The 27,500-nt window shown below is 41.9% G+C and overlaps 1 protein-coding gene across 1 annotated transcript in view; it reads left to right on the top strand.

Annotated features, from left to right (window-relative positions):
* ANGEL1 (angel homolog 1) overlaps positions 1-27,500 on the top strand; it is a gene marked incomplete in the record, with an annotated part of 1,002,072 nt that overhangs the window by 203,587 nt on the left and 770,985 nt on the right. Inside the window, 1 exon segment of the mRNA XM_044073897.1 lies at positions 3,455-3,524. Coding sequence (XP_043929832.1) covers positions 3,455-3,524 — 70 coding nt within the window.

Genomic DNA, 27,500 nt, shown 5'->3' with positions numbered 1-27,500 from the left:
CTACAATGGTACCTAAGGAATCTATGGTCTCAACTCAGTCACAGCCTAGAAGCTTTGATCCCCCTCATTCCATGCCTTCAAAAGAAATTTCTGTGGTGGGCACAAGCAAGTCAGTCAAACATGGGTCTGCCTTTCAGCAAGCCTCATATCAGCCAAACCATTACAACGGACGCCTCAGACCATGGATGTGGAGCGCACATGAAGGGCAGATGTATTCAAGGGCAATGGACACAAAAGGAATTGCGCCTGCACATCAACCAAAAGGAAATGCTGGCAGTGATACATTCAATTGAGGCCTTCAAACATTTCCTGCATCAAGGTCACCTGCTAATAAGGACAGACAATACCACAGTTATGTGGTACATAAACAAGCAAGGAGGTACCCATTCCTACCCTCTTTGCAGGCTGGCAATGAATCTTTGGGAACTTTCCCTAAAACTCAATATAGAGCTGCATTCCCAGTTCGTACCAGGAAAGGACAATGTACTGGCGGACAGCCTAAGCAGAAACACCATGGATCCACACGAATGGATGTTGCATCCAGACATTTTTCTTCAGATAGCACAATCATGGAGAAGGCCGGACATAGATCTTTTTGCCTCCCCCCACAACCATCAACTGAAGAAATTCTGCACAAGGACATACCATCCTCAAGCATGGAAAGTGGACGCCCTATCCTTCAGCTGGAATGCTCTAACAGTATATGCATTCCCACCTCTTCCGTTCATGACCAAGGTCTTACTGAAGATCAGGACAGAGCAACCAAAAGTGATTCTGATAGCTCCGGACTGGCCAAGACAACACTGGTACCCACTGTTAGAGCATGTCACGCACAAAACCGTGGCTTCTACCACAATGGCCACTTCTTCTGACACAGCACAATTACAAAACTCTGCACTCCAGCCTAAAAACCTTGCAGCTGACAGCCTGGAAAATACCTTGACTCCTCGCCAGGATAAACTATCCAAGATGGTAAAGGATATCATCATGGAAGCTCGGCGGCCTTCCACAAGAAAGGCATATTCGGCAAAATGGAAAAGATTTTGAACCTGGAGCACCACAAAGGGTCAGGATCCGACAGTAATGAGCATTCCACATATCCTTGAATACTTGGCTGAAATGCTCCATAATGGCTTTTCTTATTCATCCATAAAAATTCATGCTTCAGCTATTTCAGCAGAGTGCAACACTGATCCACCTGTATTTTCTCATCCTCTGCTAAGACAGTTTCTAAGAGGGATAAAAAACATCAACCCTCCAAGGAAACCACCAGTGCCTACATGGGACCTTAACTTCATGTTGGAAAAATTAACTCTACCTCCCTTTGAACCAGCAGCATCTTCAGAACTACAATTCCTGTCTTGGAAGACTGCCTTCCTTCTGGCCATAACCTCAGCAAGAAGAGTATCTGAGTTACAGGCCCTCATGGCAGTACAACCATTTCTCATTTTCCATAAGGACAGAGTCTCTTTGAGAACCAATCCTTCATTCATGCCAATGGTGGTATCCAGAGTCTCACTGAACCAAGCTATCCACCTGCCTACTTTTTTTCCAAATCCACAAAATAAAGGAGAGAAACTTCTGCATACCCTGGACATTCACAGACAGTTGCGCTACTACTTGGACAGAACTAAGACTTTCAGAAAAACTGACCAACTGTTTGTAGCATATGCTGCTGGTGTACAAGGAAGAGCAATTTTCAAACAATTTCAAAATGGATAGGAAATTGCATTCGATTCTGTTACTCTTTTTATGGAAAAGCTGTGCCAGCTAACATCAGACCTCATTCCACCAGAGCAACAGCCACCTCCACAGCCTTCTTAAGAGGGGTGGCTACAAAGGACATTTTAGAAGCTGCTACATGGAGCTCTGTGCATACATTTTCCAAGCATTACAACTTGCCTTTATATTCCAGATCCAGAGCAGGCTTTGCTACTGCAGTCCTGCAGGGCATGTTAGCTACACCATCCTTTTCTTAGGTCCTACCACCCCCAGCTTGGCTATGGTATTCTACCCATATGTAAGGACTGCAGATGCATCCTTGAAGGACATAGTACAGTTTTGTACCTACCATAAATGTAGATGTCCGATAGGTATGCATCTGCAGTCAGGTTTTCCCTCCCTCCTACCCCTCTGTAGTATTCTTTGGGTACCTATCCCTCTTTTTAGCTAGCTGGGGTTATCTTTTATGGTGTATTTGTTTTTATTGCTTTGCATGATTGGAATTTATTCATTTCTCCAAAATTTAGCCTTCTTTAGATGACACCTGGCATCTGGGGCAAGAAAAACTGAGGAAGATGGCGTCGGCTGACGCTTTTATACCCCAGGCGCTCTGACGGGGAAAAGGGCGACATCAGCCGACGCCAGACCCAGACTTTGGAATTCGGCCGACCGAAGGGCTGCCTGAGGCAGGACAACCCATATGTAAGGACTGCAGATGCATACCTATCGGACATCTACATTTATGGTAGGTACAAAATTGTACTTTCGAGACCACATCAGTGAAGCCTTGAAATATTGAACACAGGGAACATCAAAAACTAACCCCAGGAAAAGTACGACTTGGCCACCATGGTGATCTTTGCCATTTCTCCACTGTAGTGTGATGTCGGAGTTGGTATATTTAGTTAGGGGGGGCAATGCCCCCCCCCCTCTCTGATGGGTGTTGTCTGCTGCGTTGGTTTTGTTTTTGTCCTGGTGGCCAAGGGGTTTAGTTTCTGGTGTTAGGTTTTGCAGTTCCGGGGGTTCGATATTGTAAGTTTTTGCTGATGTGGTCTCTATGAACTGGGTTTCGAAGATGTGGTAAGTTAATGTTTTGAATCAGAACCATATTAAAATGAAAAAAAAAAAAGCCTAGTTTGTTGGGCTGCTACAAGAATCTTCCTCCCTTGTTGATCTTCTCCTTTTATGCCTAATATCCTCTGCCCTAGTTGGAAATGTTTGTTGCATCCTTTATAGCATTTCATACTGTATATTTTAAACATCTTGATATTTCATTGTTCTCTGTCAGCCAAACCTGAAATTGTCACCTTATGAATGTCAACACTCTCTCAACATTCCACTCCAAATGCCTCTATATGCTGTTGTCTATTCTTGTCAAGCAAAATGGAATGAAAAGGAGACACTTTTGATTCCAAGTCTTTAGCATCAGTAATGTGTTCGTCCTATTTTGGTCATAATGGCTGTCATACTTGATGTTGTAGCAGTCTCAGCATTTCCTTTATTGCACTTGTACTTTTGCCTGTGTAATCTTTCTTCAGTGTTAATTTAGGTGGCATTGCATCAGCATGGCCTTAGGGCTTATCCAGTTCTTTGCTTCATAAATAGTGTCGTAATGGTCTGAACTACAACTTGCTTTATGTTACCACTGGCCTTGAATATATGTGTACGTTTATATTTCAAGTTCTAATCACCTTTTTGATACCTTGAATATATGTATATGTTTATATTTCAGGTCCTGTGCCTTCAGGAAGTACAAGAAGATCATTACCGAGAGCAGCTAGAGTCGGTTCTAATAGTATCAGGTAACGAAATGTAACCCATGTCTTTTTCATACAGAAAGTAGGATGGCATTGTACGTGTTACAAGATATTCTGCTTGTTAGTTAATAATTTTCATAGTACACATTTTGAGAGGGTCCTTAGTATTGTTGGTCTTCTGAAATGAAGTCAGGTGTGCAGTGTACCATGATTTCAGGCGCCTCACTAGATATAGTTGGTAATGCAGTGTAGCTGTTAAGCAGAGTATTGGAAAGTGTTATCTGTTGTGTTCCTGTTCATTAATTTATAAGCATTTTTGTAGTGACTAGAAGCATACTTGAGTTTTTGTCAGCTGTCCTAATGTGCTTAGGTGCAGGATTGCTTGCCTTTTACACAGCCTTGGTGTATACAGGGTCCTGAACACAGCAGCATCAAGGTTAACATCACAGAGTATTTGGAGAGCGCGCGACAGCATTTGCAGCAGTGGAAAGTAAACCGTTCATGTACAAATTTTAAATTAATATGATCCGAGTATTTTGAGGGAAGAGGATAAGCCTCTTTTTCTTCACAGGTGTGTTTCAGCCAGAGTTTCAGGCACAGAGCTTCTGTTACTAGATGTTAACATTCCTCAGCAGTTTTATTTCCATTCTTGCTAGTAGTGACTGTGACTTGTGTTTTACTGGCAGCTTACTTGCAACAGAAGGTATGATAAGTGAAAACTTTTCCTTCTAAAGCTCTTTCCTTACTTTGAAAAGGTCTGGTTTCAGCAGTCTAACAGTGTTAGGTTATTTGATCAGATTTTTCATGTTTCTAGGTAGCATTCAAAAAGTGACACTGTTATGCACCATATTCTTTTTTTTTTCCCAGCTTCAGAACATTTTCAATTAATTGAGTTTCCCTGCTATAAGCTTTTCCTAAGTTGCTTTCAGCTAACTGAAAGGTTTTGTGTTTTATCAAACAGTGCTATTTTTTTTAGTGGAAGATCGATAATCTTATATTACAGTAGCTGGTTAGTACTTGAAAAAACAGGTGCTGATTAGCTAACACCTGTCAGGATAATCATTGGGAAACCAAGGGTTTCCCTACATAAATGAAACTGGTTGTAACACTGAAACTCAGATCAGTGGGACTACTGAAGTAGGAGAAATGTGGGCATCATAGCACAAGAAATCTGGACAAAGCTAAAAATAAAGGGGTGAAAAAGCCCCCAAAATAGGGACACCTTTTAAATATTACTCGTATAAACTTGGAAAGTTGCTAGAATAAAAGATTTTGTGTTACCATGCATGTTCTGAATTATATGAAGTCAGAAACTTAAACATTTGTACATTAAGCAGAGTTCTACTGTTGTATAATATGTTTTTATAGGTTCATAGGTGTTTACTAGGCTGGGCGGCCGCGGTGGTGCAGCGGTTAGTGTTGCCGCCTCACAGCAAAAGGTTCTCCAGTTTGATCCTCGGCTGGGGTGCCTTCTATGCAGAGTCTGTATGTCCTCCCTGTGGTCGCGTGGGTTTCCTCCTGGTGCTCCAGTTTCCTCCCACATCCCAAAGATATTCTGTAGGCGGATTGGATACTCTAAATTGGCCCTAGGCGTGAGTGCGTGTGTGTGCCTTATATGGAGGGTTGGGTGCTGGTCTGGCAACTCGACACTGTAAAAAATTCTACTGCCAATCATGAGCGGACAGATGATCCACTCTGGCGACCCCTAACCGGGGAAAAAGCCGAAAGAAGAAGAAGATAGGTGTTTACTAGGCGAACAGTCACAAGGTTCTTTTTTAAGCCTAGCCATGCACCCCAAATCTTTAACAAGTTCTGATACCCTTGATACGTGTAAGCATGGGCCTTTGGAGATGAACAGTTTACAGGTTACCTTTGTCCATTAGACATAGGTGCCAAACCAGGGATGAATTTCTGGGTTCCCATCCGATTCTCCAAGTTGCACTTCAGTTGGGTTAGGGAGGAACTCTGCTTCACATGGATTGGGAGCCTGTTCCTTAGACTGGGTAGTCTCTGGGATGCATATCTATCTCTCCAGCAGTTTCTGTTTATATCACAGGCAAGGTTTAAGTCTTTAGAATGGGTAATTCTGATGCTATTTGTTTTGCGGATATGCAGGAGGTCCATCAGAGTGGTTCTGACAATGCCCTGTGTGCCAGGCATAGATCTCCTACCAAAAGCCTGTAAGAGACAGAATACATGGGTAGGGCCTTGAGGCTGTCGGCATAGGACATTTTTACTTATGCCCTGTATTCTTTTACTGAGGAACCTCTGTGGATGTTCCAACTGTTGGATATGCCTGTTTAGGCACATACCAAAGGGGGCATTGTGCTTAATGATAGGTCTGATGATTGCTGAATACAGTGGAACAATTACTTCCTTGGACTTAGATGCCATACCTTTGTTTATAAGTTGCGTAACCTAGAATTACTTCCTCACCACTGTAGTCATGTGATGATCAAAGGCTAGATTACTATCACATGTGTCCCCAAGTCCCTGACTACAGTCAACTCTAAGGGGTGTGTTGTCAGTATGATAGTTACCAGGGATGGATGACTTCCGAAAGGATGCTATTATGCATTTATTGAGATTTAGTTTTAATCCATGGCTCTGACATCAGTTGTTTGTCTGTGTCAGCCCCTCCTGGAAAACATTTATGTCAGTGTGAGATTCAATGATAGCTCCTAAATTGCAATCATCTGCAAATTTAGTCAACCGGAGATCACTGATGTTGACCTTGACTTCTGAGAGGTAAATGCCAAAAAGTCCAAGGACTGATCCCTGAGGTTCCCAACTTGTGACTGGCCTCTTTGCATTGGTGGACTCCCCAGTTCTAACTTCCTGGGTCCCGTCTGTGAGCTAGTTGGCTATCCACTGGGTGACGTATGGGTTTGTACCTAACCTCTTGAGTTTGTCAACAATGACTGAGTGGGGTATTTTGTCAAGTGCCCTGGCCTGGTCAAGGTAGGCAGTGTTAACAATTTTGCTCACATTCATTGCTTTGTTGACCTTCTCAAAGAAGTCCACCAGGTTTAGTTGGCATGATCTGCCCTTGATGAAACCAAACTGGGTTGGGTCCAGTGTCTGGAGGTTTACTATATCTCTGTTGATCATCTCCATGATAATTCTTTCCATGGGTTTACATATAACACTAGTGAGACTTATGGGCCTGTAGTTTCCAGGGTCTGTAGATGGGCCCACCTTTGTGCAGATGAATGACTGTTTGCCTTTCACCTTTCATGAGGCACAAAGCCTGTTTGAAGGCTACAGTTAAATAGTAATTCCCGAGGCAGTGATAGGTCATGTTTCATGCTATTTAGAAGGCATCCTGGGGTACTGTCTGGGCCCATTGATGCAGTGTTCTTGTTCTTAGAGAGAGCATTAAGGACCCATTCCCTAGTGATAGTCGGGGGTGGGGGGGGGTTATATTTGATGATCTTTCCTGAGGGAAGGTTGAGGAGGAGGGAGGGGGAAAGTTGGAGCTGAATTTATCAGCCAGGAGGTTTGCTATATCTTTTGGCTCAGTATAGGTGGCTCCATTTACAATGAGCCCTGCACACAATTGTGGATTGCCTTTGAGGTTGTGGACATAGCTAAAGAATGCTTTGTGGTTGTCCTTGGCCTGGGAGGCCAGACTTGCTTCAAATTTAGCTTTGGTAGACTTTATTTGTCCTCAAAGTTGTCTGTTTAGTTTGAGAGTGCTTTTATCCTGCTGGGTGCTGCACCTCCTAATTTATGTATATTATATGACTGTAGAACTCTGGTTAATGTACTGTGTGAATTGGTTACCCATTGTGTAATGGGAGGTTGGAAAAAAAATGCAGCAACTCCTTTAAATGGGCTTTTGGAAGTACTGATGCATGTATTGACTTTTCCATATACTAGAAAAGACCTGCTGTTGCTTATGTCTCCATTTGTACAAATGCTTAATCACTGCAACCCTGCTTCCTCTGTATGTAACTTATAATCCAGTTTAAGGAATAATGTATTGCATTTTATTAGCAAAAATTAAATTTTAGAGGGCATAAATCTTCTACTAAATCCAGTACAACCACTTGCGAGCGCGCACACACACACACACAAAATAATTTATTAACCAGTCAAGTACACATGGAAGAGGAGCTCATACCTAGACATGGCCAACTTGCATACCTCTTATCACACAAAATCTGGGCAAAGCTAAAAGTAATGGGGGACAAAGCCCCAAAAATATGGACAAATTTTAAATATTATGTGTATAAACTTGGAATGTTGCTAGAAAAAAAGTTTTTTTGTTAGCATGCATTTTCTGAAGGATATGAATTCAGAAACTTAAATATTGTTTAATGAATTTAGTCCACAATTGTTTTCCAGAAAAATAAGTTTTATGAGAAACCGACTGAAAATATGAGGCAAAAATCTAGACGTTCTCTGAAAATCTGGACTGTTGAAAGCTATGCCCACTTGCATAAAAATGCATGCTCGCACACACACACACACACACACACACACACACACACACACACAATTATAAAGTAGTAAAAATCAACCATTTTAAAGAAAGTCCATTATATAATCTTTGCACGCCCTCATTGGTAAGCTGTACTGGTCACCACTCTAACTCTACTCATGTCCCATTCTGTCTTGCTGCTTAATCACTCCTGGTTAAATGTAAATGAGGGTGTTTTGGTATTCTTCCCCAAAGTTTTTTTGGGAAGGGTCTGGTGTTAGCTCCTTATGTTAAAGGACTGAACAAAATTCGGCAATATTGTAAAATTAAAAGCTTTATACATATATTTCACCAAGTAAAAACAAAAGCTTTATTAAAGTACAAGATTAAAAAAAATGCAAGTGGCATTGGTAAGAAGTTTGAAAAATAGATGGTAGGAGTATTAAGGTAAATGATTTTGCCCACATCATCATTTTTTGTAATGAGGAACAAGTCTGAAGAGAGTTTGTCACAGAGCAGAAGGGCTTTCTTAAAGGATTTTTGGGGAGGAAGGATGTATTTTGTTACAGTGGAAAGAAGTCCGTAACATTGATGTAGCTGTGTATAAATTGCATATGTCAGGAACCTTTGTGATGTATACACCACCAGTTGAGAAAGTATTTGTATCTCTGTCACCAGAACAGTAATCATTTGTAATATATTTGGAGACTAAAAATAAGTTTAAAATGGTTACTTAAAATTTGGGAGCTTTGTTTGCTCCTGAAGCTTTGAAAACTCTGAGGTTGGTTGAGGAGTATTTTAAAGCTCTTAGTAAGTCACAGTAGATGTATGCCCTGCAGCAGTAGACACAAGTCCCATGTACCCCAGACTAATATTTGGTCACCTAGTTAAAGGACAGCTGATGTTCATCGTGTTTCACTGTTGCAGTCATTACTCTTGGGTTATCCTGCTGGCAGGCTACCCTCAGTCGGCCAGAATTCCAAAGTCTAGGTCCGGCGTCGGTTGCTGTCACCTCTTCCCTGATGTCAGTGCGCCAGGGGTATAAAAGATGCAGCCGACTCCATTTTCTTCAGTCTTTCTTGCCACGTGGTGCACGAAGCAAAAGCAGTTCGCAAGTGCCGGTCGGCCGACTCCTGAGATTTTCGAATCCGAATTTCAGAACCGAAGTCTTCATTAAAGCTAAGTACCCGTTGAAACTTTTTCTTGCTCCAGACCGATGTCAGAAAAAATGAACAATTGTATTTCTTGTGGGAAGCAAATACCTCATAAGGATTTTCACTCTTACTGTATTCCTTGCCAAGGCCCTGATCACAACGTTGCTAGCTGTCAGTTTTGTGCTAGATTTAACCAACGCACTATTGAGCGTCAGTTAGATTTTGCATTTCATTACTTTGGCCGAAGATTTAATTATATAATGCTGGCGGAACAGCCCGATGACCAGAGTATACAAAAAACGCAAGGACAAAGAAAAGGATAGGCATCCGAGGTCCAAAACCGACGAGGCCTCCGCTAGGCCAGTCGCTGGTTCTCAGTGAGGCGCTTTCGCAGCCCCTGGCGCTCGCTACCTCAGAGCCACAGGCCGCTTCAGACTCCCACGTGGAGCCCACTGGGCCTCTGGATACTCAAGGTATTGGACACTCAGAAATCATTCCCTCAGATGGGTCCGGAGCCGCTGAGCAGGCATCTGCTTCTGAGGGTGTCTTCAAACCTACACAACTATATGTTAAGCCATCTTCAGCTTCAAAGACTAAAGCAGCTCTAAAGACAAAGAAACAAGTACAGCATTCTCCTACTCAGACTTCCATGCCTAAAAAGACAGATGCTCAAAATGGCTGGGGACCTAATTACTTTGATTAGGGGTTCCCATCCCCCTCCTGATAAGAGGCCTAGGCAAGAGACAGAGTATGATTCTTCTGATCAGGTTTCTATTTTCTCCGATTCCTCTTCTGAACAGAATTACTCCATGCTTCCCTATGAGGATTCTGATGCTGAAGAATCTATTCCTTCAGCTTCTCCACCTGAGGATTATTCCTTTGGGAAAACCCTGCATACCATGAGGGAGCATTTCCACTGAGAGAGCCAAGATTATTCTAAATCTAAGAAAAGGCTCTGAGACTTTCTGCTACTTCCTCAGCACAGACCCCTTGCTATTCCACCTGTTCTAGACATTGTAGATGATGTATTTTCAGAGTCCGGCCTGTCCCCTGACTCTTTACACCCGGCACCTGCTAAGCCAGACAGATACTACAGGGTCCCTGATTCTCATAAATTCCTATATAAAAACCCCGCTGCTGACCCAGAAACTATATCTCAGGGTCCCAAAGGGGTTAAGGCTTCCACTGCAAAAAACCCTGTCCCCTCTGATAGGGATTCTAGGGCCCTAGACAGATGGGGGAAAAAGTTTACACTTTTGCTACCTTGGCTGTAAGGGCTTTAAATTGCCAGTTTCATATCCTTAAATATCAGCAATATTTAATGTCACTGCTTAAACAGAAATTGTTGACAAATACTGAATGTTCAGAGAACAAGGAAATGCAGGATTTATTGCATGCAGCTGAACAAGTGGGAAAACATACTTTGCAATGTGGTTATAATTCACTGGAGGCCTCTTGCAGGGCCGCTGTTACAGGTTCTGTTATTAGAAGGCATGCTTGGTTAAAGGAACAGAATCAGTCTGATCATGTTAAAGCAAAATTATTAGATGCTCCATTACAGCATGATACTTTGTTTGGTACTAAAGCAGAAGAGGTGTTGAAAAAAATGGAGGATAAAGCAAAATCCATGCAGACAGTCAAGGATTTCTTACAGGTACAGCCATCCAGGTTTAGCAGGAACTGGCCTTCTAAAAATTGGTCCTTTCCAGTGTCAGACAGACCACAAAGAGGCAGATACAGGCATCTCGGAGGCAGATCTCAGCCCCAAGGTTCATACAGGCCTAAACAATGGGGTGCTCCTACCTCCAAAAGCGGAGAAGACAAATCATAACCTTACAGGAAACATTCCCAATGACTTTCCTCTGCCAGATCCAAGCACTTTTCTTTTGGCAGCCCCCTTAGGGGGAAAACTAGCACTTTTTTCATCAAATTGGCAAATGGTTACCCAAGACAAATGGGCCCTGAACATAGTGTCCCAAGGCTACAGGTTCCATTTTCACACCCTACCAAGGTCAAAAGGTATGCCAGACCTGCCACACAGTCAATGGGCAGAGGCACAAAAACAAATTACAGCTCTTATGGACATGAGGGCCATTCAGCAAGTACCGCAACAAGAGCAGGGGCAAGGATTTTACTCCAGACTTTTCCTAGTGCCCAGAAAGGACAAAACCTGGAGACCAATACTGGACCTGTCTATACTAAATATGTTTCTGGAAGTTCCAAAATTCAAAATGTTGACTCTACAGCAGCTACTGCCCATGCTGGGCAAGAAGGCTTGGCTCGTAACTTTGGACCTAAAAGAGGCATACCTGCATGTTCCAATCAGACAATGTTGCAGAAGATACCTCAGATTCATAGCTTGCTGAATGCACTACCAATTTTCTGCACTGCCCTTTGGCTTATCTACTGCGCTCAGGGTCTTTACAAAATGCCTGGCACCAGTAATTGCGTTTTGCAGACAAAGAGGAATTCAAATATATCCCTACTTGGACGACTGCCTAATTCAAGCAGAGAACAAAGACATTCTTCTAGAGCATCTGGCGTTTGTAAAAAGATTACTAATTGGCCTAGGGTACACAGTAAACGAAAAGAAATCAAAACTAGTGCCCTCACAAGAGATAATATTCCTGGGTGCAAGCTTAAATACAACTGCCCAGATGGCTTATCTCACGTCAGACAAACAAAAGCAACTGACTACTTACTTCAAGAAATTGGCAACAAAAACCCATTTATCTGTAAAGAAAATCCTGCAGGCCTTGGGTTTCATGGCATCCTGCATTCTACTAATTCCATATGCCAGACTGCATATGAGGAAACTACAATGGTATCTAAAAAGTGTTTGGACTCAGCATTGCCACAGCCTGGAGACAGTAATTGCACTCATTCCCTGCCTGCAACAGGAGTTTCGATGGTGGGCAGAGGCCTGTCACCACAACAAGAGTCTGCCATTCAGTTTACCCACAGCCAGACAGACACTGACAACGAATGCATCAGATTATGCCTGGGGGGCCCATATGGCAGGAAAATGTATTCAGGCACATGGCCTGCAAACCAGATGCATCTTCACATCGATCAAAAAGAGATGCTAGCTGTTCACAATGCCCTGATAGCTTTCAAGGACCTGCTTCATCCAGGACAGCTACTGATAAAGACAGACAGTACTACGGTCATGTGGTACATAACCAAGCACGGAGGTACACTTTCCTACCCCCTCTGCAGACAAGCAATGACCTTATGGGACACAGCATTGACTTTTCAAGTTCACCTGCAAGCACAATTCCTGCCAGGAAAAACAAATACTCTGGCAGGCGAACCAAGCAGAAACCTCATGGATCCCCACGAATGGAAAATGGATCCACAAGTCTTCAGCATGATAACAAGGAAATGGGGATGCCCAGACATAGATATATTTGCCTCCCCTCACAACTGCCAATTGCAGAGGTTTTGCACAAGGATTTATCACAAGCAAGCATGGAAAGTGGACGCCCTATCCTTCAGCTGGAAAAATCTAACAGTATATGCCTTTCCTCCACTGCCTCCCCTTTCCAGGGTACTCCTAAAGGTCAGACAAGAGAAGCCAAAAATGATACTGATTGCACCAGACTGTCCATGCCAGCACTGGTAACCAGTCCTAAAGAGCTTGACTCAAGGTCCAGCATGGATATTGCCTCAAACTTCTCACTTGCTGACCCAACAAAACAATCTGATTCTGCACAGCCAACTCAGGACCTTAAATCTGGCAGCATGGCGGATAATGTAGCCATTCAGAACACTCGTCTTTCAAAAGCTGTTATGGATGTCATCTTGGAGGCCAGGAAGCCCAGTACTAGAAAATCTTATGCAGAAAAATGGAAGAGATTTTGTGCTTGGGACCAGGAACAAGGCATTGACACGTGTGTACCAAATATCCCTCAGATTTTACAATACCTAACTGAGATGCTGAACAAAGGCCTTTCTTTCTCATCAGTTAAGATTCATGCCTCTGCCATTTCAGCCCATTACAGTACGGGACCACCTATCTTTTCTCATCCTTTAATAAGGCAGTACCTCAGAGGGGCCAAAAACATTAGGCATCCAAGGAGAGCACCAATTCTGGCCTGGGACTTCAGTTATGTTTTGGAAAAACTCACACTGCCTCCTTTCGAGCCAGCATCAACAGCGGATATAAAATTTTTATCCTGGAAAACAGCTCTGCTCCTAGCAATAACCTTTGCAAGACGAGTCTCGGAGTTACAAGCTCTCATGGCTGTGGAACCTTTTATCATTTTTCATCCAGACTGGGTTTCTCTGAGGACAAACCCAACACTTTTATGCCTAAGGTGGTGTCCAGTGTGGCCCTCAACCAAACCATTCACTTGCCTACCTTTTATCCAAATCTGCAGAACAAGGCTGAGAAAATTCTGCATTCTTTGGACATACACAAGCAGTTACACGTTTACTTGGACAGAACTAAAGCTTTCAGAAAGACTGAGCAACTTTTAGTGTCATATGCTGCAGGATCACAGGGAAAGGCTATCACAAAACAGACTATTTCTAAATGGATAGGCCATTGCATCCGTTTTTGCTATTTTCAGCATGGCAAATCAGTGCCTAAGGGCATTGGGCCTCATTCCACCAGAGCAGCAGCCACTTCAGCAGCCTTCCTCAGAGGAGTACCAACCAAAGATATCTTAAAGGCTGCAACTTGGAGTTCAGTGCACACTTTCACAAAGCACTGCCACTTACCTCTTTACTCTAAGTGCAGAGCAGGGTTTGCCACTGCAGTTCTACATGGCCTCATAGCTTCTCCTAATCCTATTTAGCCCAGCCACCCCTCCTCAGCTTTGGGATTCAACCCAAGAGTAATGACTGCAACAGTGAAACACGATGAACATAGTACAGTTGTGTACCTACCATAAATGTAGATGTTAGAGTGTATTCACTGTTGCAGTCCAGGTTACCCACCCACCATCCCCCTTTTCTTTGCTGGGACTTATCTGCACTTCTCTATCCTGTACAACCTATGTGGTGTATTTGCTTGTAGATGAAGGAAATGTTATTTTTGTGCATGCATTTTTATTTGCATATTTTTTCAGCCTTCCAGTTTGGGGGCACCTGGCATCTGGGGCAAGAAAAACAAGAAAATGGTGTTGGCTGCATCTTTTATACCCCTGGCGCACTGACGTCAGGGAAGAGGCGACAGCAACCGACGCTGGACCTAGACTTTGGAATTCTGGCCGACTGAGGGTAGCCTGCCAGCAGGATAACCCAAGAGTAATGACTGCAACAGTGAATACACTCTAACATCTTTATTTATGGTAGGTACACAACTGTACTTTCCCTCTCATCTGCTTTACATCTCCTAAAGGGATTTATCCCTAAAGTGGCATGTTACTTAGCAAAATGATAAGAAAGTTCTGATTGCCTCCTAATTAGTCATTTTTTTCTGTTAAGCTACAGCCAGCTAGCTGTCATCCCACAGTATTTCTTGCAGGTGAAATTTCACATTACTTTATGTAGCATTTTGTCTCCGAGCAGGGTAAGATAGAGGATCGGAGGCAGCATCAGACCGCCATGCTGTGAAAGCTGTTGGAGATAAGTTTCTGAGTCAGGATGCCCTATAGAATCCTGTAAACTAACTGATTCATCTGGGTGTAACATAAGTAAAAACTGCAAGAAAAGCCAACCAAGCTAGAGTCTTCACCTTCTATAGTGGAGACCAGTGGGATATACACAAATGACACCTAAAAGCCATACTGGTGAGGTTTGGCTTTATTGGCCTGAATGTACCCATAAAGATGTAAAAAGTAAGGTTATTGTTTAGTGTAATTTTCCCCAATAACGTTTTTTGCAAGTTTGGGCGGTCTTTCATTGATTGACAGTTGACAGGGGCATGGCATCCTTGATGGACAGGCTGTCAATGGTAGTGAATGCCATTTAATGTATTTGTTCACATAATGATGTCTTGTGGCCATTTTAAATGCACACTTAAATAACTTGACATTTTAAAAGATTCTGTAAGAAGGATCACATTTTAAATAAAATAAAATTAATAACATACTAACATTCCTTGTCCCCTACCTGAAAATTCACAGAACATTTGTATACTAATGTCTTGTGGCTTGTGTATGTCATACAAATAGTAACAGTTGTCATAACCTTTTGGAAGCTAAGCACAGTCTTTGTAATATAAAATTAATAGTATATCATGCAGTGAATTTGACAGCTAAGGACAGTTGCATCTCATAATGTTTTCACAGCTAAGCACAGTTGTGTTTAACATTCCTCCTCTGACAATCGCAGAATGGACTTGCACAGCATACAGCAACAGACTGCACTAACAGTTTTTTTCATGGACATGGTATACTCTAAATGAATATTTTGTGTGTGAGGTGAGATGCATGCATCATGTTTTTTGCCAGTATTTGTTTTTATTCGCAACTTATTTTTAAAATGTAGTATTTAGTTACATGACAGGGAGTATTGGGTGAAACTCACTGCCATTTCTGCCATCCCTTTAGGTGCAGTTAGCTGCTCTGTGGATGGGGCTTGGAACTGCATATCTTGGGGGTTATTGCACTACACAGAAAACAAATGTAGCTGAAACCCTGGTATGTCCTAAGGGTCACTGGTGTATATCCCATGGACATCCACTATAAGAGGCTTAGGTTATTACACAGTGAACATTATGTCTTGGTTGGGTCTTTTTTGCAGTTTTACTGAATGGTTTGTTTGTGTGACCTTTTTACCCTTTGGTTTAGATCTTGCATCAGAAATAGTCATTCACTCTTGTCTTCATTTTAAAATAATCTTGAAACAATAGTAAGTGAAGTAAAAAATACCCGGCATAGAGTTAAAGCAGTCAAGCCCACTGATGATCATTACGTCTTAAGCCTCACAATAGATCCTGTAAATCAGTCCCTCAAAAGGCTAACATTCTGTGTGCACCTCCTGAGACAGACAGCATATCTTCAAAGATATGTATACTTTCTATGCAGTTGTTTAACTTACTCACCCCAGTATTACTGTTGTGTTTACATCCTCTTAAAACACATAACACTTTATGGAGTCTTGTAATTTTTGGTGTCTGGATTCCGTAACTAAATCACATACCAAATAATAGCAGTTGTATGAAAGTACAAGGCTTTTGAAACAAATTACACTAAGATTGTTACACTGTAGTGTGTACTAGATTATCTGCTGTTTGTTCATATTTTCATAACTTAATGAGCTACATGTATTTGAAGGACATAATGTGAAATGTTACGGTGGGACAGAAATAAGTTTTTACTATCTATGTAAAGTGCACTGGATTGGAGATACTCTTGGGTGTTTTTTAGTAATTATGAAGAGGGTGTATTTCAATGTTTACATTAATACATTTAAAAGTAGTTGGCATACAGATTATTCCATAGCATCAGCTGAAATTTTAGATGGAAAAATGTCACTGATTGTATTTTTAGTTCTATGGATTGAGAAATGAGTGTTACGTTTGCTGTTAATTATGCAAATAGGCACATCGTTGAAATTTGTGTAAATAATTCGGTAAGCAAGTGCACATAAGGGAATTTCTTGTCATGTATAAGTACAAGTATCTTGAACAAAAGTTTTGCTAATAATATGCCTCTGTGGTTAAGTTTCCAAGATGTGAAAAGTTGCTTATGAAAATTTATGGAAAAATATTCTGAATTTTCTGTATTGTACAATTTTAGAATATTTTAGTAAAGACTGTGGCTGCACTGACTTCTATTATTGCAGAGGAGACTTCTTGCTGAAAATTGTTTGCACTTTTTTAGTACTGTTTACTTGTTCACAAGATAAGATATATATATATATATATATATATATATATATATATATATATATATATATATATATACACACACACATTTGTGTAGCTTTGTAGCTTGTTTTTTAACTTGATTTTTTTTTTAAATATGTAGGAATCCAAGAATGTATATAGCCTACTGGAGATGTGACATTTCAATAACTACTAGGTTTGGATGAGTCATTGGTCTCTCCAGCTCGGAACAATACGGTCTGTCCACTTTGTTCCTTGATAACTACTCCCAACACTCTATATTCTTTTTACTGGAGGGTCCAGATGTTGGTTTTGCAGTCATCTTGGTCTGTAGTTTAACAGGCCTTCTGCAGAAGGAAACCTCACTTTCGCTGTATTATGAATAACTTTGCAGGATGTAGTAGATTATAATACTAAGATGAAGATTAAAAGTTGGATCCCATGCAGTTTATTTAACTATTCAAATCACTTTTTTTTCCAGCAATGCTCTGCCATTAAAAAAACCTGTCTTATGAAAAATGTTAAAGTGAAAGTATTGCATCTTTTACGATAAGTTTTAGGGAGGGAGTCATGTTACCAGGGCTAGGTTTTCAGTGTGGAGTAACAGTTTGAATTTGGATGAATCTCATTTTGTTAATGTGATATGCCTGCAGTTCTTATTCTGAACTGTTACTTAACTAAGCATTTTCCCTTGCAGATCTAAAAAAGTGTGGAAAAGTGACTTTAAATGCACCTTAAGGCATAGTGTTAGAAATAAAATGTTACTTTACAAAAGTTACTGGTTTGAGGCACTCATGCTTTTTTGCCTCCGGTTGCTGCTTTTATATCTGTACCAAAAACACAAATGCACATTGGTAGGCCTACAGTAAACCCAGGTAACATTTGCAAAATAACCTACCTGTTCTTACAACTGCAGACTCATTCCAAATATTGCAGTTGAATGATTTCAGTTGTTTTGCACTCCACTGGATGACTTTTTTTTTTTTTTTTTAATTTCTCTCTCAAAATGGTGACCCTACAGCCACCAGTATCTTCTAAAGTTTTAGGTGAACCTATCAAAAAATTGCATGTCTTGGATTCAGTGTTCTGAGCTATATCACACTGTTAGCAACCTGTGGGATAAGCCAGGATGGGTCCATTCTGCAGCATTTCTTCATATAGAAGATGATAAAGCCGTTGAGATGTTCGTCACATCTTCTTTTAAAGAGAAAAAAAGCCAAATTTGAAGAACTGGAAAGTAATTTGTAGGCATACTATATGCCAAAAAGGAAGCTGTTTTACATTAAGAATTTATTTTCCACAGGGAATCAAGACACTTCCCCCATCCCTGTGACATAGGTGGATGAAGACTACATCCCAGTTGACCTGTGTTCTTTTAGCAGTACTGGTGCTTGGGGCATATAGGCTTAAGTAGCTAACACTAGCTCGCACTTCCCAAAGGGTGTGTGTGTGTGTGTGGTGGCCACATTGGTGACACCTACTGGAGAGCAGGTGATTGCCTGTAGAAGAGTCCTTGTCAAGCTAGCACCTTAGTGACACATGTACCACTGAGTCAGGGATTGCATAGGAAAAAACGTGTTAATCATTCCCTGTCCAGGCAGCCATGGTGAGTCAGCTGACCAGCAACACAGAGTGGTTAAGAGGGATAGGGTGAGGGCCTCCGCAGAACCAGTACACTAGTCTACTTACTGATGCCTGACTCTCCCATCCAGGGGAATGAAAGAGATATGTCTGCCAAATGAGAATGAATGAGCTTGAAGGCTCTAGTCCAGTTTGGAGATGCTTGGCTGTCTTCTCAGGGGAATGAATGAGCCAATAAGGAGAAGGAACCATTGGAAAAAAACAAGGAAAGGATTTAAATATAAAAATGGGTTCACAATTCTGTTGATGATTATACCACTGAATAAGAATTTAAATGTAAAATCTGTGAATTTGGTAAGTTGGCTGACTTAGAAGAGATGCCCGATCATTTCTGACACCAGAAATTATTCTAAGTGGCAGACTGTTAATGGAATCTGATTTAACATTGAAAAAGGTAGATATTTGTCTTGTGAACGACCTTTCAAGTGTGTAGCTTAAAAGCATAACAGAGCAGTTTAAAGTGTACAGAACTGGTACTGTATATGAAAGTAATCTTTTTTTTCTGTCAAAAATAAGAACAGTAAAATTTCTGCCATGTGGTTTCCCTATGTAAAACAGTAAGGGACCTGGTATAATGAACAATTAATTAAAAAAAATCCTCTGTAAATGCTTTGGCTTCAGGCAGGAAAAGGCCCACTGTGTGGCTAAAAATCAAATCTGTAGGTTATGTAGAGGTAGAACTAATTTTACTAGAGTCTGTCTGAAACAAAAACTGACACAGCAGCTGAATATTCATTTTATGGAAAAAAGGAATGTTTGTAATTGTAGTGGAATTTGTACCTATAAAATGCAAAGATAAAGCATTCAGAAATTACTGATGGAACGCATCATCGTGGAACTCATAAACGAAGACATTGGTAATCTCCAAAGTCTGGACCCTACCCAGTTTGGATTTGTAAAAGGCAGATCATGTCTCCTAAACCTGATTGACTTCTTTGAAGCAGTCACCAAAGCCATAGATGAGGGTAAAATGGTTCTCGCAGCTTATCTAGATCTCGCCAAGGCTTTCGACACCATTCTCCACTCTAGAATTATAGATAAGCTCACTAAACTAGGTATAAATCCCTATGTCACAAGATGGGTTGCCAACTGGCTCATGGACAGAACCCACACTGTGAAAGTAGCGGATTCCAAATCCGACTTCAGACCAGTGACAAGTGGAGTACCACAGGGTTCAGTCCTGGGTCCTCTCCTGTTTGGTATCTACTTCTCTGAAGTGCAGGCTAACACAGAAGGTCTTTGGCTAACAAAGTTTGCAGATGACTGCAAACTAGGAGCCATAATCAAAATTCCTAACGATGTGGACAAACTACAAAAGGGCCTCACTGAGACAGATACCTGGTGTCAAAGCCATGGCCTGAAGCTCAGTGCCAAAAAGTGTATTGTCATCCCCTTTGGTAAAAACTCTGTACCCATGAACTACCACATAGCTGGTAGTCTACTTAATGCCAAAAATGTGATGAGACCTTGGGACACAGGTGGACAGTAGTCTCTTCTTTGATAATCACATCGCCACAGTGGTTAGGAAATCTGTCTAAGTGGCTCATCTCATCACAAAAGGATTCTCATCCAGAAAAAAAGGTCATTGTTCCCCTCTACTCATCACTCATTGTACCCATTATATAGAGTACAATGCCCCTTTTGGTATGTACCTCACAAGACATCTACAACAACTGGAAAGACCACAGAAATACCTCACAAAGAGAATTACTGGCCTCAAACAGATGCCCTACGCAGACCGTCTCAAAAAAACTACAGCTTTACTCCATCGCATATCGCCTACTCAGGGGCGATCTCTGCCAAACATACAAAGCTGTGTCAAACCCAGAGCTGTTGGATATGCTCTACTTAAAGAAATCCCAATCCCTCCGAGCTACACGCTCTAGGGACCTAAACCTTGTCACCACAATAAACAGAACCTGCTGGAGGGATAGATTCCTGTCCCAGGGACTTCCCACACTCTGGAACAGACTACCTATCTATGTCAAACAGATCTCCTCATTAGCACTCTTCAAGAAAAATCTTGATGATTGGATGGGAAATGGGAAATTCACCCCAGGGATCACTTCTGTGGCTCTGCTCGACAGGGGCACAGGAAAATAATTGTCTTGGGTGGTGAAAGTCAGGGTACCTTTGGCTAGGCTTATATAGGCCCTAGGGCCAATAGCCTAGTACCTACCTATGAATTGACTGTGTGAATTGCATTGAAGGTGGGAATGAGAGCGAAGTGGAATTTTGAGTAGAAAATCTAATGGATTAATGGCAAAGATGTTGATGTTTAAAATGGACCAAGATAAATTTACATACAGAAATGCTACGTTTACTTCAGGATAATGAATATGCATGGTTACTACTATTTTTCTAAGATAAATGGTATTTATTCAAATGTTTGCTATTGAACCTTCCACATAGTGCAGTGCCCATGTGTGGTACAGTTGACTTAACTACCTACCTCTATTACAACCCATACAAGCCTACTCTTTACTTAATTCTAGTTTTGTTATTCATCAAAGGCAGGTAAATACTAAAACTGTATGGTAGTGAAAGGTATTGATCATACAATAAACCAAAAAACATCCAGACCCTGGCCTTTAGACTTTCATTGTAACAGACCCTTTTCACTCACCTTTAAATTAACTGTTAAGGGAGTGTAGTACAACCCACTAAATTTATATTGGAAAAGTAACCTAACAAACCAAGTAGCAGACCTTTAACACTTGCTACAGAGATAAATATGCACACCTCAAGTGCCTTAATTGCTAGTTAAAGAGGCTAGACTCTGATAGGGATGTCAAAATGCCTAGAAAGAAACTTTAGAGGCTACTACTGCATTCCTAAAAATAGCATCCATGTCTGTGGACAGAATCTTGTCAACTAACAGCTTCTAATAGGATTCCCGTACATTCCAACCCCAAACAACTACAACTGACTGTCTAGGTGATAGTTTTCTGAGGATGTGTAGCGGGTATTCATGGCCAACAAAAGAACCAACACCCATTCAGGACTAGTGTTTCTGGTGTTTCACAGTATTTGTGTGCGTTACTATCCTTCTCTGTCAAGGATCATTTGTCAGCCATTTCAGCATGTCTGGTCATATATCCTTGTATTTCAATGCAGTCTCATGTGAAAATGTATTTTTTGAAAAAGGTTTTACATAAGAATCCTTCTAGAAATATGATGACTCCTCCTTGGGATCTTAATTTTGTGTTAGAGGTGTTAGCAAAACTTGATTGATTTAGAACCAGCTCATCTGGCTGACTTGAGGTTCTCAAAATGGAAAACTGTGTTGCTAATTGCTCTGACCTCTGCAAGAAGAGTACCTGAGTTGCAAGCTGTTATGGTGGGTCAACTTTTTCTCATCTCTCACAGAAATATGGTTTCTTTGAGAAGCAATACTTCTTTTACGCCTAATTACGAGTAATTGACTGTTGGTGTTGAGCAGCGGTTGCCCATGTTAGTAATAACCAGGTCAAGGATGTTGCTTCCTCTAGTGGGGGTAAGAATGAGCTGGTCCAGCACATTGGAATTAATGAATTCCAGGAACCGTTGGGCAAGTGTATTGGTGCACGAGTAGTTTTTCCAATTGATGGAGGGGTAGTTGAAGTCACCCAGTATGAGAGTGTTGGGTTGGACCCTAATAGTTTCCAGGGTGCTTAGGAACGTGGAATGAGAGTCTTGGGACATGGTTGGGGACCTATAGCAGGCTACGACCTGAATTGCTGTCTTAACCACTGTTGTACCTGAAGTATCTCCAATGCGTTATACTGGGCTACTAGTCTGGAGGTGTGCATATCCCTTATGAATATGGAGACGCCACTGCCTTTGGAGCCTTGGTCCATTTTCTGGGGCCGAAAGGTGTGGGATGAGTTATAGCCTGGTAGCGCAGGGGTGCTTTCTGCTGCTTTAAACCAGATCTCCGTTACAGCACAAATGTCGATGTTTTCCATTTTGAGGAGTGCTTCAAGCGAGTGCATCTTGAGATTTAGACTTCTAGCATTGAGCAGCATGATGGTAATTTGGTCTTTGGAACACCGGCTAAAAAAGGCACTATAGGGGTGGCAAGAGCATTAGCCTGTATCCGGAAACCTAGGGATGACAGATGCAGGCCATCTCTGGCAAAGCATCGAGGTCGGTCAATCATGTCATCCAAAGCAGACCGATACTGGATCCCCTTAGAATGACACCAGAAACTTAGCCAGTTGTTGAAGTCTATAATTTTCTGCTTGTACTGCAGTATCATTCTGGGTGATGGTAGGATGCTGCTCAGGGCTAGGGTCTTACCTGTCTGGGCCACATAACCCGAGAGCTCCTCCATGTCTCCTTTGATGTAGTCCAGGGAGGTGTGCCTCAGGTCATCCACACCCACATGGACAATGACAGAGTCATACTTGTACTTATTGTGGAGTGACCTGAGTGCATGTGTTGTGTCGGATCCTGGCACCCGACAGCTGACTGTTACCTTCTCCTTATTCAACCTAGTGAGTGGGACAGTGTGCCTCACTATTAAGTCACCTATGATTAGTGTATTGGGCAAGCTGTTTTGCCTTTGGGCTTAAGTTGAGGGGCACACTGTGTACTTGTGTAGGTGAGCTGTGTGCCTTGTGATTTGTGCTGTGTTGTGGTGGTCGAGTGCATTTCTGATTTGGAGGTCTCTGCTGTTTGGGTAGATTTCTATTGAGATCCTCCTTGAAGGTAGGTGTGTGTTTTTTGTTTTTTTTATGAGAGCGCTGTGATGGTGAAGATGTTTGGTGAAGCTCAAAAGTATAGTCCACCACTGGACTCATAGACTCAGTCCTGCTTCTTCTTTAGGAATACATTTGTCAAGTATTTCAATCAGTTTATGCATATTTTATGCTGGTGCAAGTCATTTGCAAGTATTTCTAAAGTTCTGTTCCTGTTGAAAACAAAAGAAACATTGCCTGAGCTTTCTTTTTCCAAATTAATAAGTTCTTCAGATTCAGTTTATTTTCTCAGACTTTCATATCATGTCATATATTTCGTCAAAATTTGGAGGTACATGTACTTACAAGCCATCCCATGCAACTAGTTGTTACAGTTTGCACATAAAGTAGTTAATAAATGTACAACAGAATATTTTGAGGAGAGCAGTGTTATATCTCTTTCCCCACTCTCTTACTATTCTCCCCCTTTGCCTGTACATGCTGCACACACCCACAAAATGTGTATGTAATTCTTGTCCCAGAGTTCTAAAGATTACAAAGATTACACTATCATCTTGTACCTTCAGATGTTGCACCATTTCCATGTTCTGTAACTTGGTGTGGTCTTCTGATTCAGCATGCATTAGACATTCAGGTTGTTTGCCTTATGCTTTTAGAGAAGAGGAAATGTTATTACGACATGTTATAGTGGCCAGTATCTAAGGGAAAATCAGTGAAGACTCATTCTAGATCTCTCAGACTTAGACTGATTTCTGAAAGAAGTTTGGGATGTTGACACTACAGGCTTGCTACCCTATTTGATACAAGGTGCTTAATTTTAAAGCAACAACCGAGAGATTGAATGCATTGTTTGCGAGGGCACTGAATCAAAAAGGAAATGTTTACCATGTTTATTTTCTTTTTTTGGTGCTTTGTTTGTTCTCAGCAGCACTTCCCATCTCATATGAACTAGGAGGAAATTGTATGTACCCTTGTGTTGTTCAGTTCACCTGTCTGAGCTGATGTTTAGGCTGATTGGTGCAGCTGATTGTGGTTCCTTAACACCAGAGTTGCTCTTTGCCAATGGATGCTTTTGACTTTTAAAACAGCTGAGAGATTGGCTGCATTGGGTGTGAACAGTGAAAGACAAAGGAAAATTTTAACTTTTTCATTTGTCCTTTGCTGTCAGCAGCACTTTCCAGCTCCTAGAGACTAGATGGAAGTTGTATGTACCCCTTTCACTTTATTTATACCTGTTTGGCGGACTTGATGTTCATCGTGTTACCCTGCTGCAGTCATCACACTTGGGTTATCCTGCCATCAGGCGGTCCCGCAGTCGGCTCGAATTCCAAAGTCTTGGTCCGGCGTCGGTTGCTGTCGCTTCTTCCCTGACGTCAGTGCACGAGGGGTATACAAGAGGCATCCGACGCAATTTTCTTCAGTCTTTCTTGCCGCGTGGTGCCCAAAGCAGAAGCAGTTCGCAAGTGCCGGTTGGCCGACACCTGAGATTTTCTATTTGAATTTCAGTCCGAAGTCTTCAATAAAGCTAAGTACCCCGTTGGGGAACATTTCCTTGCCTCAGTCCGATGTCAGAAAAAGTTAACAATTGCATTTCTTGTGGGAAGCAAATACCTCATAAGGACTTCCATTCCTATTGTATTCCTTGCCTAGGCCCAGACCATGACGTCACAGGTTGTCGGTTTTGCGCTAGGTTTAATAAACGCACTATCAAACGCCGTTTTGACTTCGCACGGCATTACTTCGGTAGGAAATTTAATTATAACATACCATCGGAGCAGCCGACGACTGCAATTCATAAAAAACGCAAGGATAAGGACAGACAGCCTAGGAATAAGCCAGACACCGAGGCCTCAGCTGGGCCTGTCGCCGGTTCTCCAGTTTTCAGTGAGGCGCCTACGCAGCCCCTGATGACTGCAGAGCTGGAACCCCAGACAGCTGCCGACTCCCACGCGGAGTCTACTAGGCCGACGCAGCCATCTACCGACACCAGAGCAGAATTAGACACTGGTGTAGAGGAAACACCTTCGCTTGCAGAAGGTGTCTTCAGACCGACTACACTCACCATTAAATCTTATGCTAAGCTTAAAATTCCTTTAAAGCCTAAGAAAACTGTTCATCAGTCTACAGGTCAAGGCCCCATGCCTAAGAAACAGATGCTTAAGATGGCTGAAGATTTAATTACCCTTATCAGGGGTTCCCATCCCCCTCCTGATAAAAGACAAGAGGAGGATTATGCATCCTCTGACCAGGTTTCTCTCTCCTCAGATTCTTCTGAGGAACAGGATTACACCTTTCCACCTTATGAGGATTCTGATGCTGAAGACTCTATTCCCTCAGCATCTCTCCCTGAAGACTACTTCTTTGGGGAAACATTACATACATTGAGTGAACATTTCCACTGGGAAGGCCAGGATTACTCAGATTCTAAGAAAAGGCTCCGAGAGTTCCTTTTATTACCCCAGCACAGACCTCTTGCTATCCCTCCTGTTTTAGATATTGTGGATGATGTCTACTTGGAGTCTAGTTTAAATCCAGACTCTCTACCTCCTTCTCCAGCCAAACCAGACAGATACTACAGAGTACCTGACTCACACAAATTCCTTTATAAAAGCCCTATAGCTGACCCAGAAACCATTTCCCAGGGTCCTAAGGGAGCAAAAGCTTCTATGGCTGAAAATCCTGTGCCATCTGAAAGAGATTCCAGAGCCCTAGATAAACGGGGAAAGAAAATATGCACCTCTGGCTACGAGAGCATTAAATTGCCAGTTTCACATGTTGAAATATCAACAATTCCTGATGTCTCAGTCAAAACAAAAAATGAGCACACATTCAGAACAGCCTGAATTCAAGGAAATGCAGGATCTGTTGCATGCAGTTGAACAGGTGGGCAAGCATACTTTGCAATGCGGTTTTGATTCATTGGAAACTTCCTGTAGAGCAGCTGTTACTGGCTCTGTCATTCGTAGACATGCTTGGTTAAAAGAGCAAACCCTCCCTGACCATGTTAAAGCAAAATTATTAAATGCACCTTTACAACAAGATGTGTTATTTGGTGTCAAAGCAGAAGAGGTTTTAAAGAAAATGGAGGATAAGGCTAAATCTATGCAAATGGTCAAGGATTTCTTGCAGGTACAACCCCCTTGCTTCAGCAGAAATTGGCCAACAAAAAATTGGTCCTTTCCAGCTTCAGACAAATCACGGAGGGGCAAATACAGACGCCCAAGGGGCAGAGGTCAGTCACAGGGCCCTTGCAAACCTCTCCAATGGGGTTCTGCTACCCAGAAAGGAGGAGAAGACAGGCCCCAAGCTAGCAGAAGGCAGACACAATGACTCTATCCTCAAACCACCAAGCAAATCTCTCCTGGCAACACTCTTGGGAGGAAAACTAGCATTTTTTGCAGACAACTGGCACATCATCACAAAAGACAAATGGGTTCTAAACATTGTCTCTCAAGGATACAGATTCCACTTTCATACCTTACCAAGGATCAAAGGAATGCCAAACCTGCTACCAAATCAATGGGCAGAGGCACAGAAACAAATTGCAGCTCTCATGAACATGAGAGCCATTCAACAGGTACCTTCACAGGAGCAAGGACAAGGATTTTACTCAAGACTCTTCCTAGTTCCAAGAAAGGATAAAGCATGGAGACCCATTCTGGATCTTTCAATTCTGAACACCTATCTGCAAGTGCCAAAATTCAAGATGCTAACACTACAGCAGCTTCTTCCCATGCTGGGCAAGAATGCTTGGCTAGTCACTTTGGACCTCAAGGAGGCATACCTGCATGTCCCTATCAGACAAAATTGCAGAAGATACCTCCGCTTCATTGCAGGTTCAACGCATTATCAATTCTCTGCACTGCCCTTTGGCTTATCTACTGCGCCCAGGGTCTTCACAAAATGCCTGGCACCAGTAATTGCATACTGCAGACAAAGAGGAATTCAAATATACCCATACCTGGATGACTGTCTTATTCAAGCAGAAAGCAGGGACATTCTTTTACAGCATGTGGCATTTGTCAAACACCTTCTAAGTTGCCTAGGGTACACAGTAAACGAAAAGAAATCAAAACTAGTGCCCTCACAAAACATAATATTCCTGGGTGCCAGCTTGAATACAACGGCCCAGATGGCTTATCTCACGCCAGACAAACGACGACCGCTGTTTCAATATTTCAAAATAATGGCAACAAAGACCCAACTCCCTGCAAGAAAAATTCTGCAGGCCTTGGGATTCATGGCATCTTGCATACTACTAATACCATTTGCAAAACTGCATATGAGGAAATTACAATGGTACCTGAAAAATGTATGGACTCAGCACAGCCACAGCTT

The sequence above is a fragment of the Protopterus annectens genome, chromosome 6.part0 (assembly GCF_019279795.1).
Source record: "Protopterus annectens isolate FY-2018-M chromosome 6.part0, PAN1.0, whole genome shotgun sequence".
NCBI classification, from domain to species: Eukaryota; Metazoa; Chordata; order Ceratodontiformes; family Protopteridae; genus Protopterus; species Protopterus annectens.
This window is presented reverse-complemented; position numbering and strand designations above follow the sequence as displayed.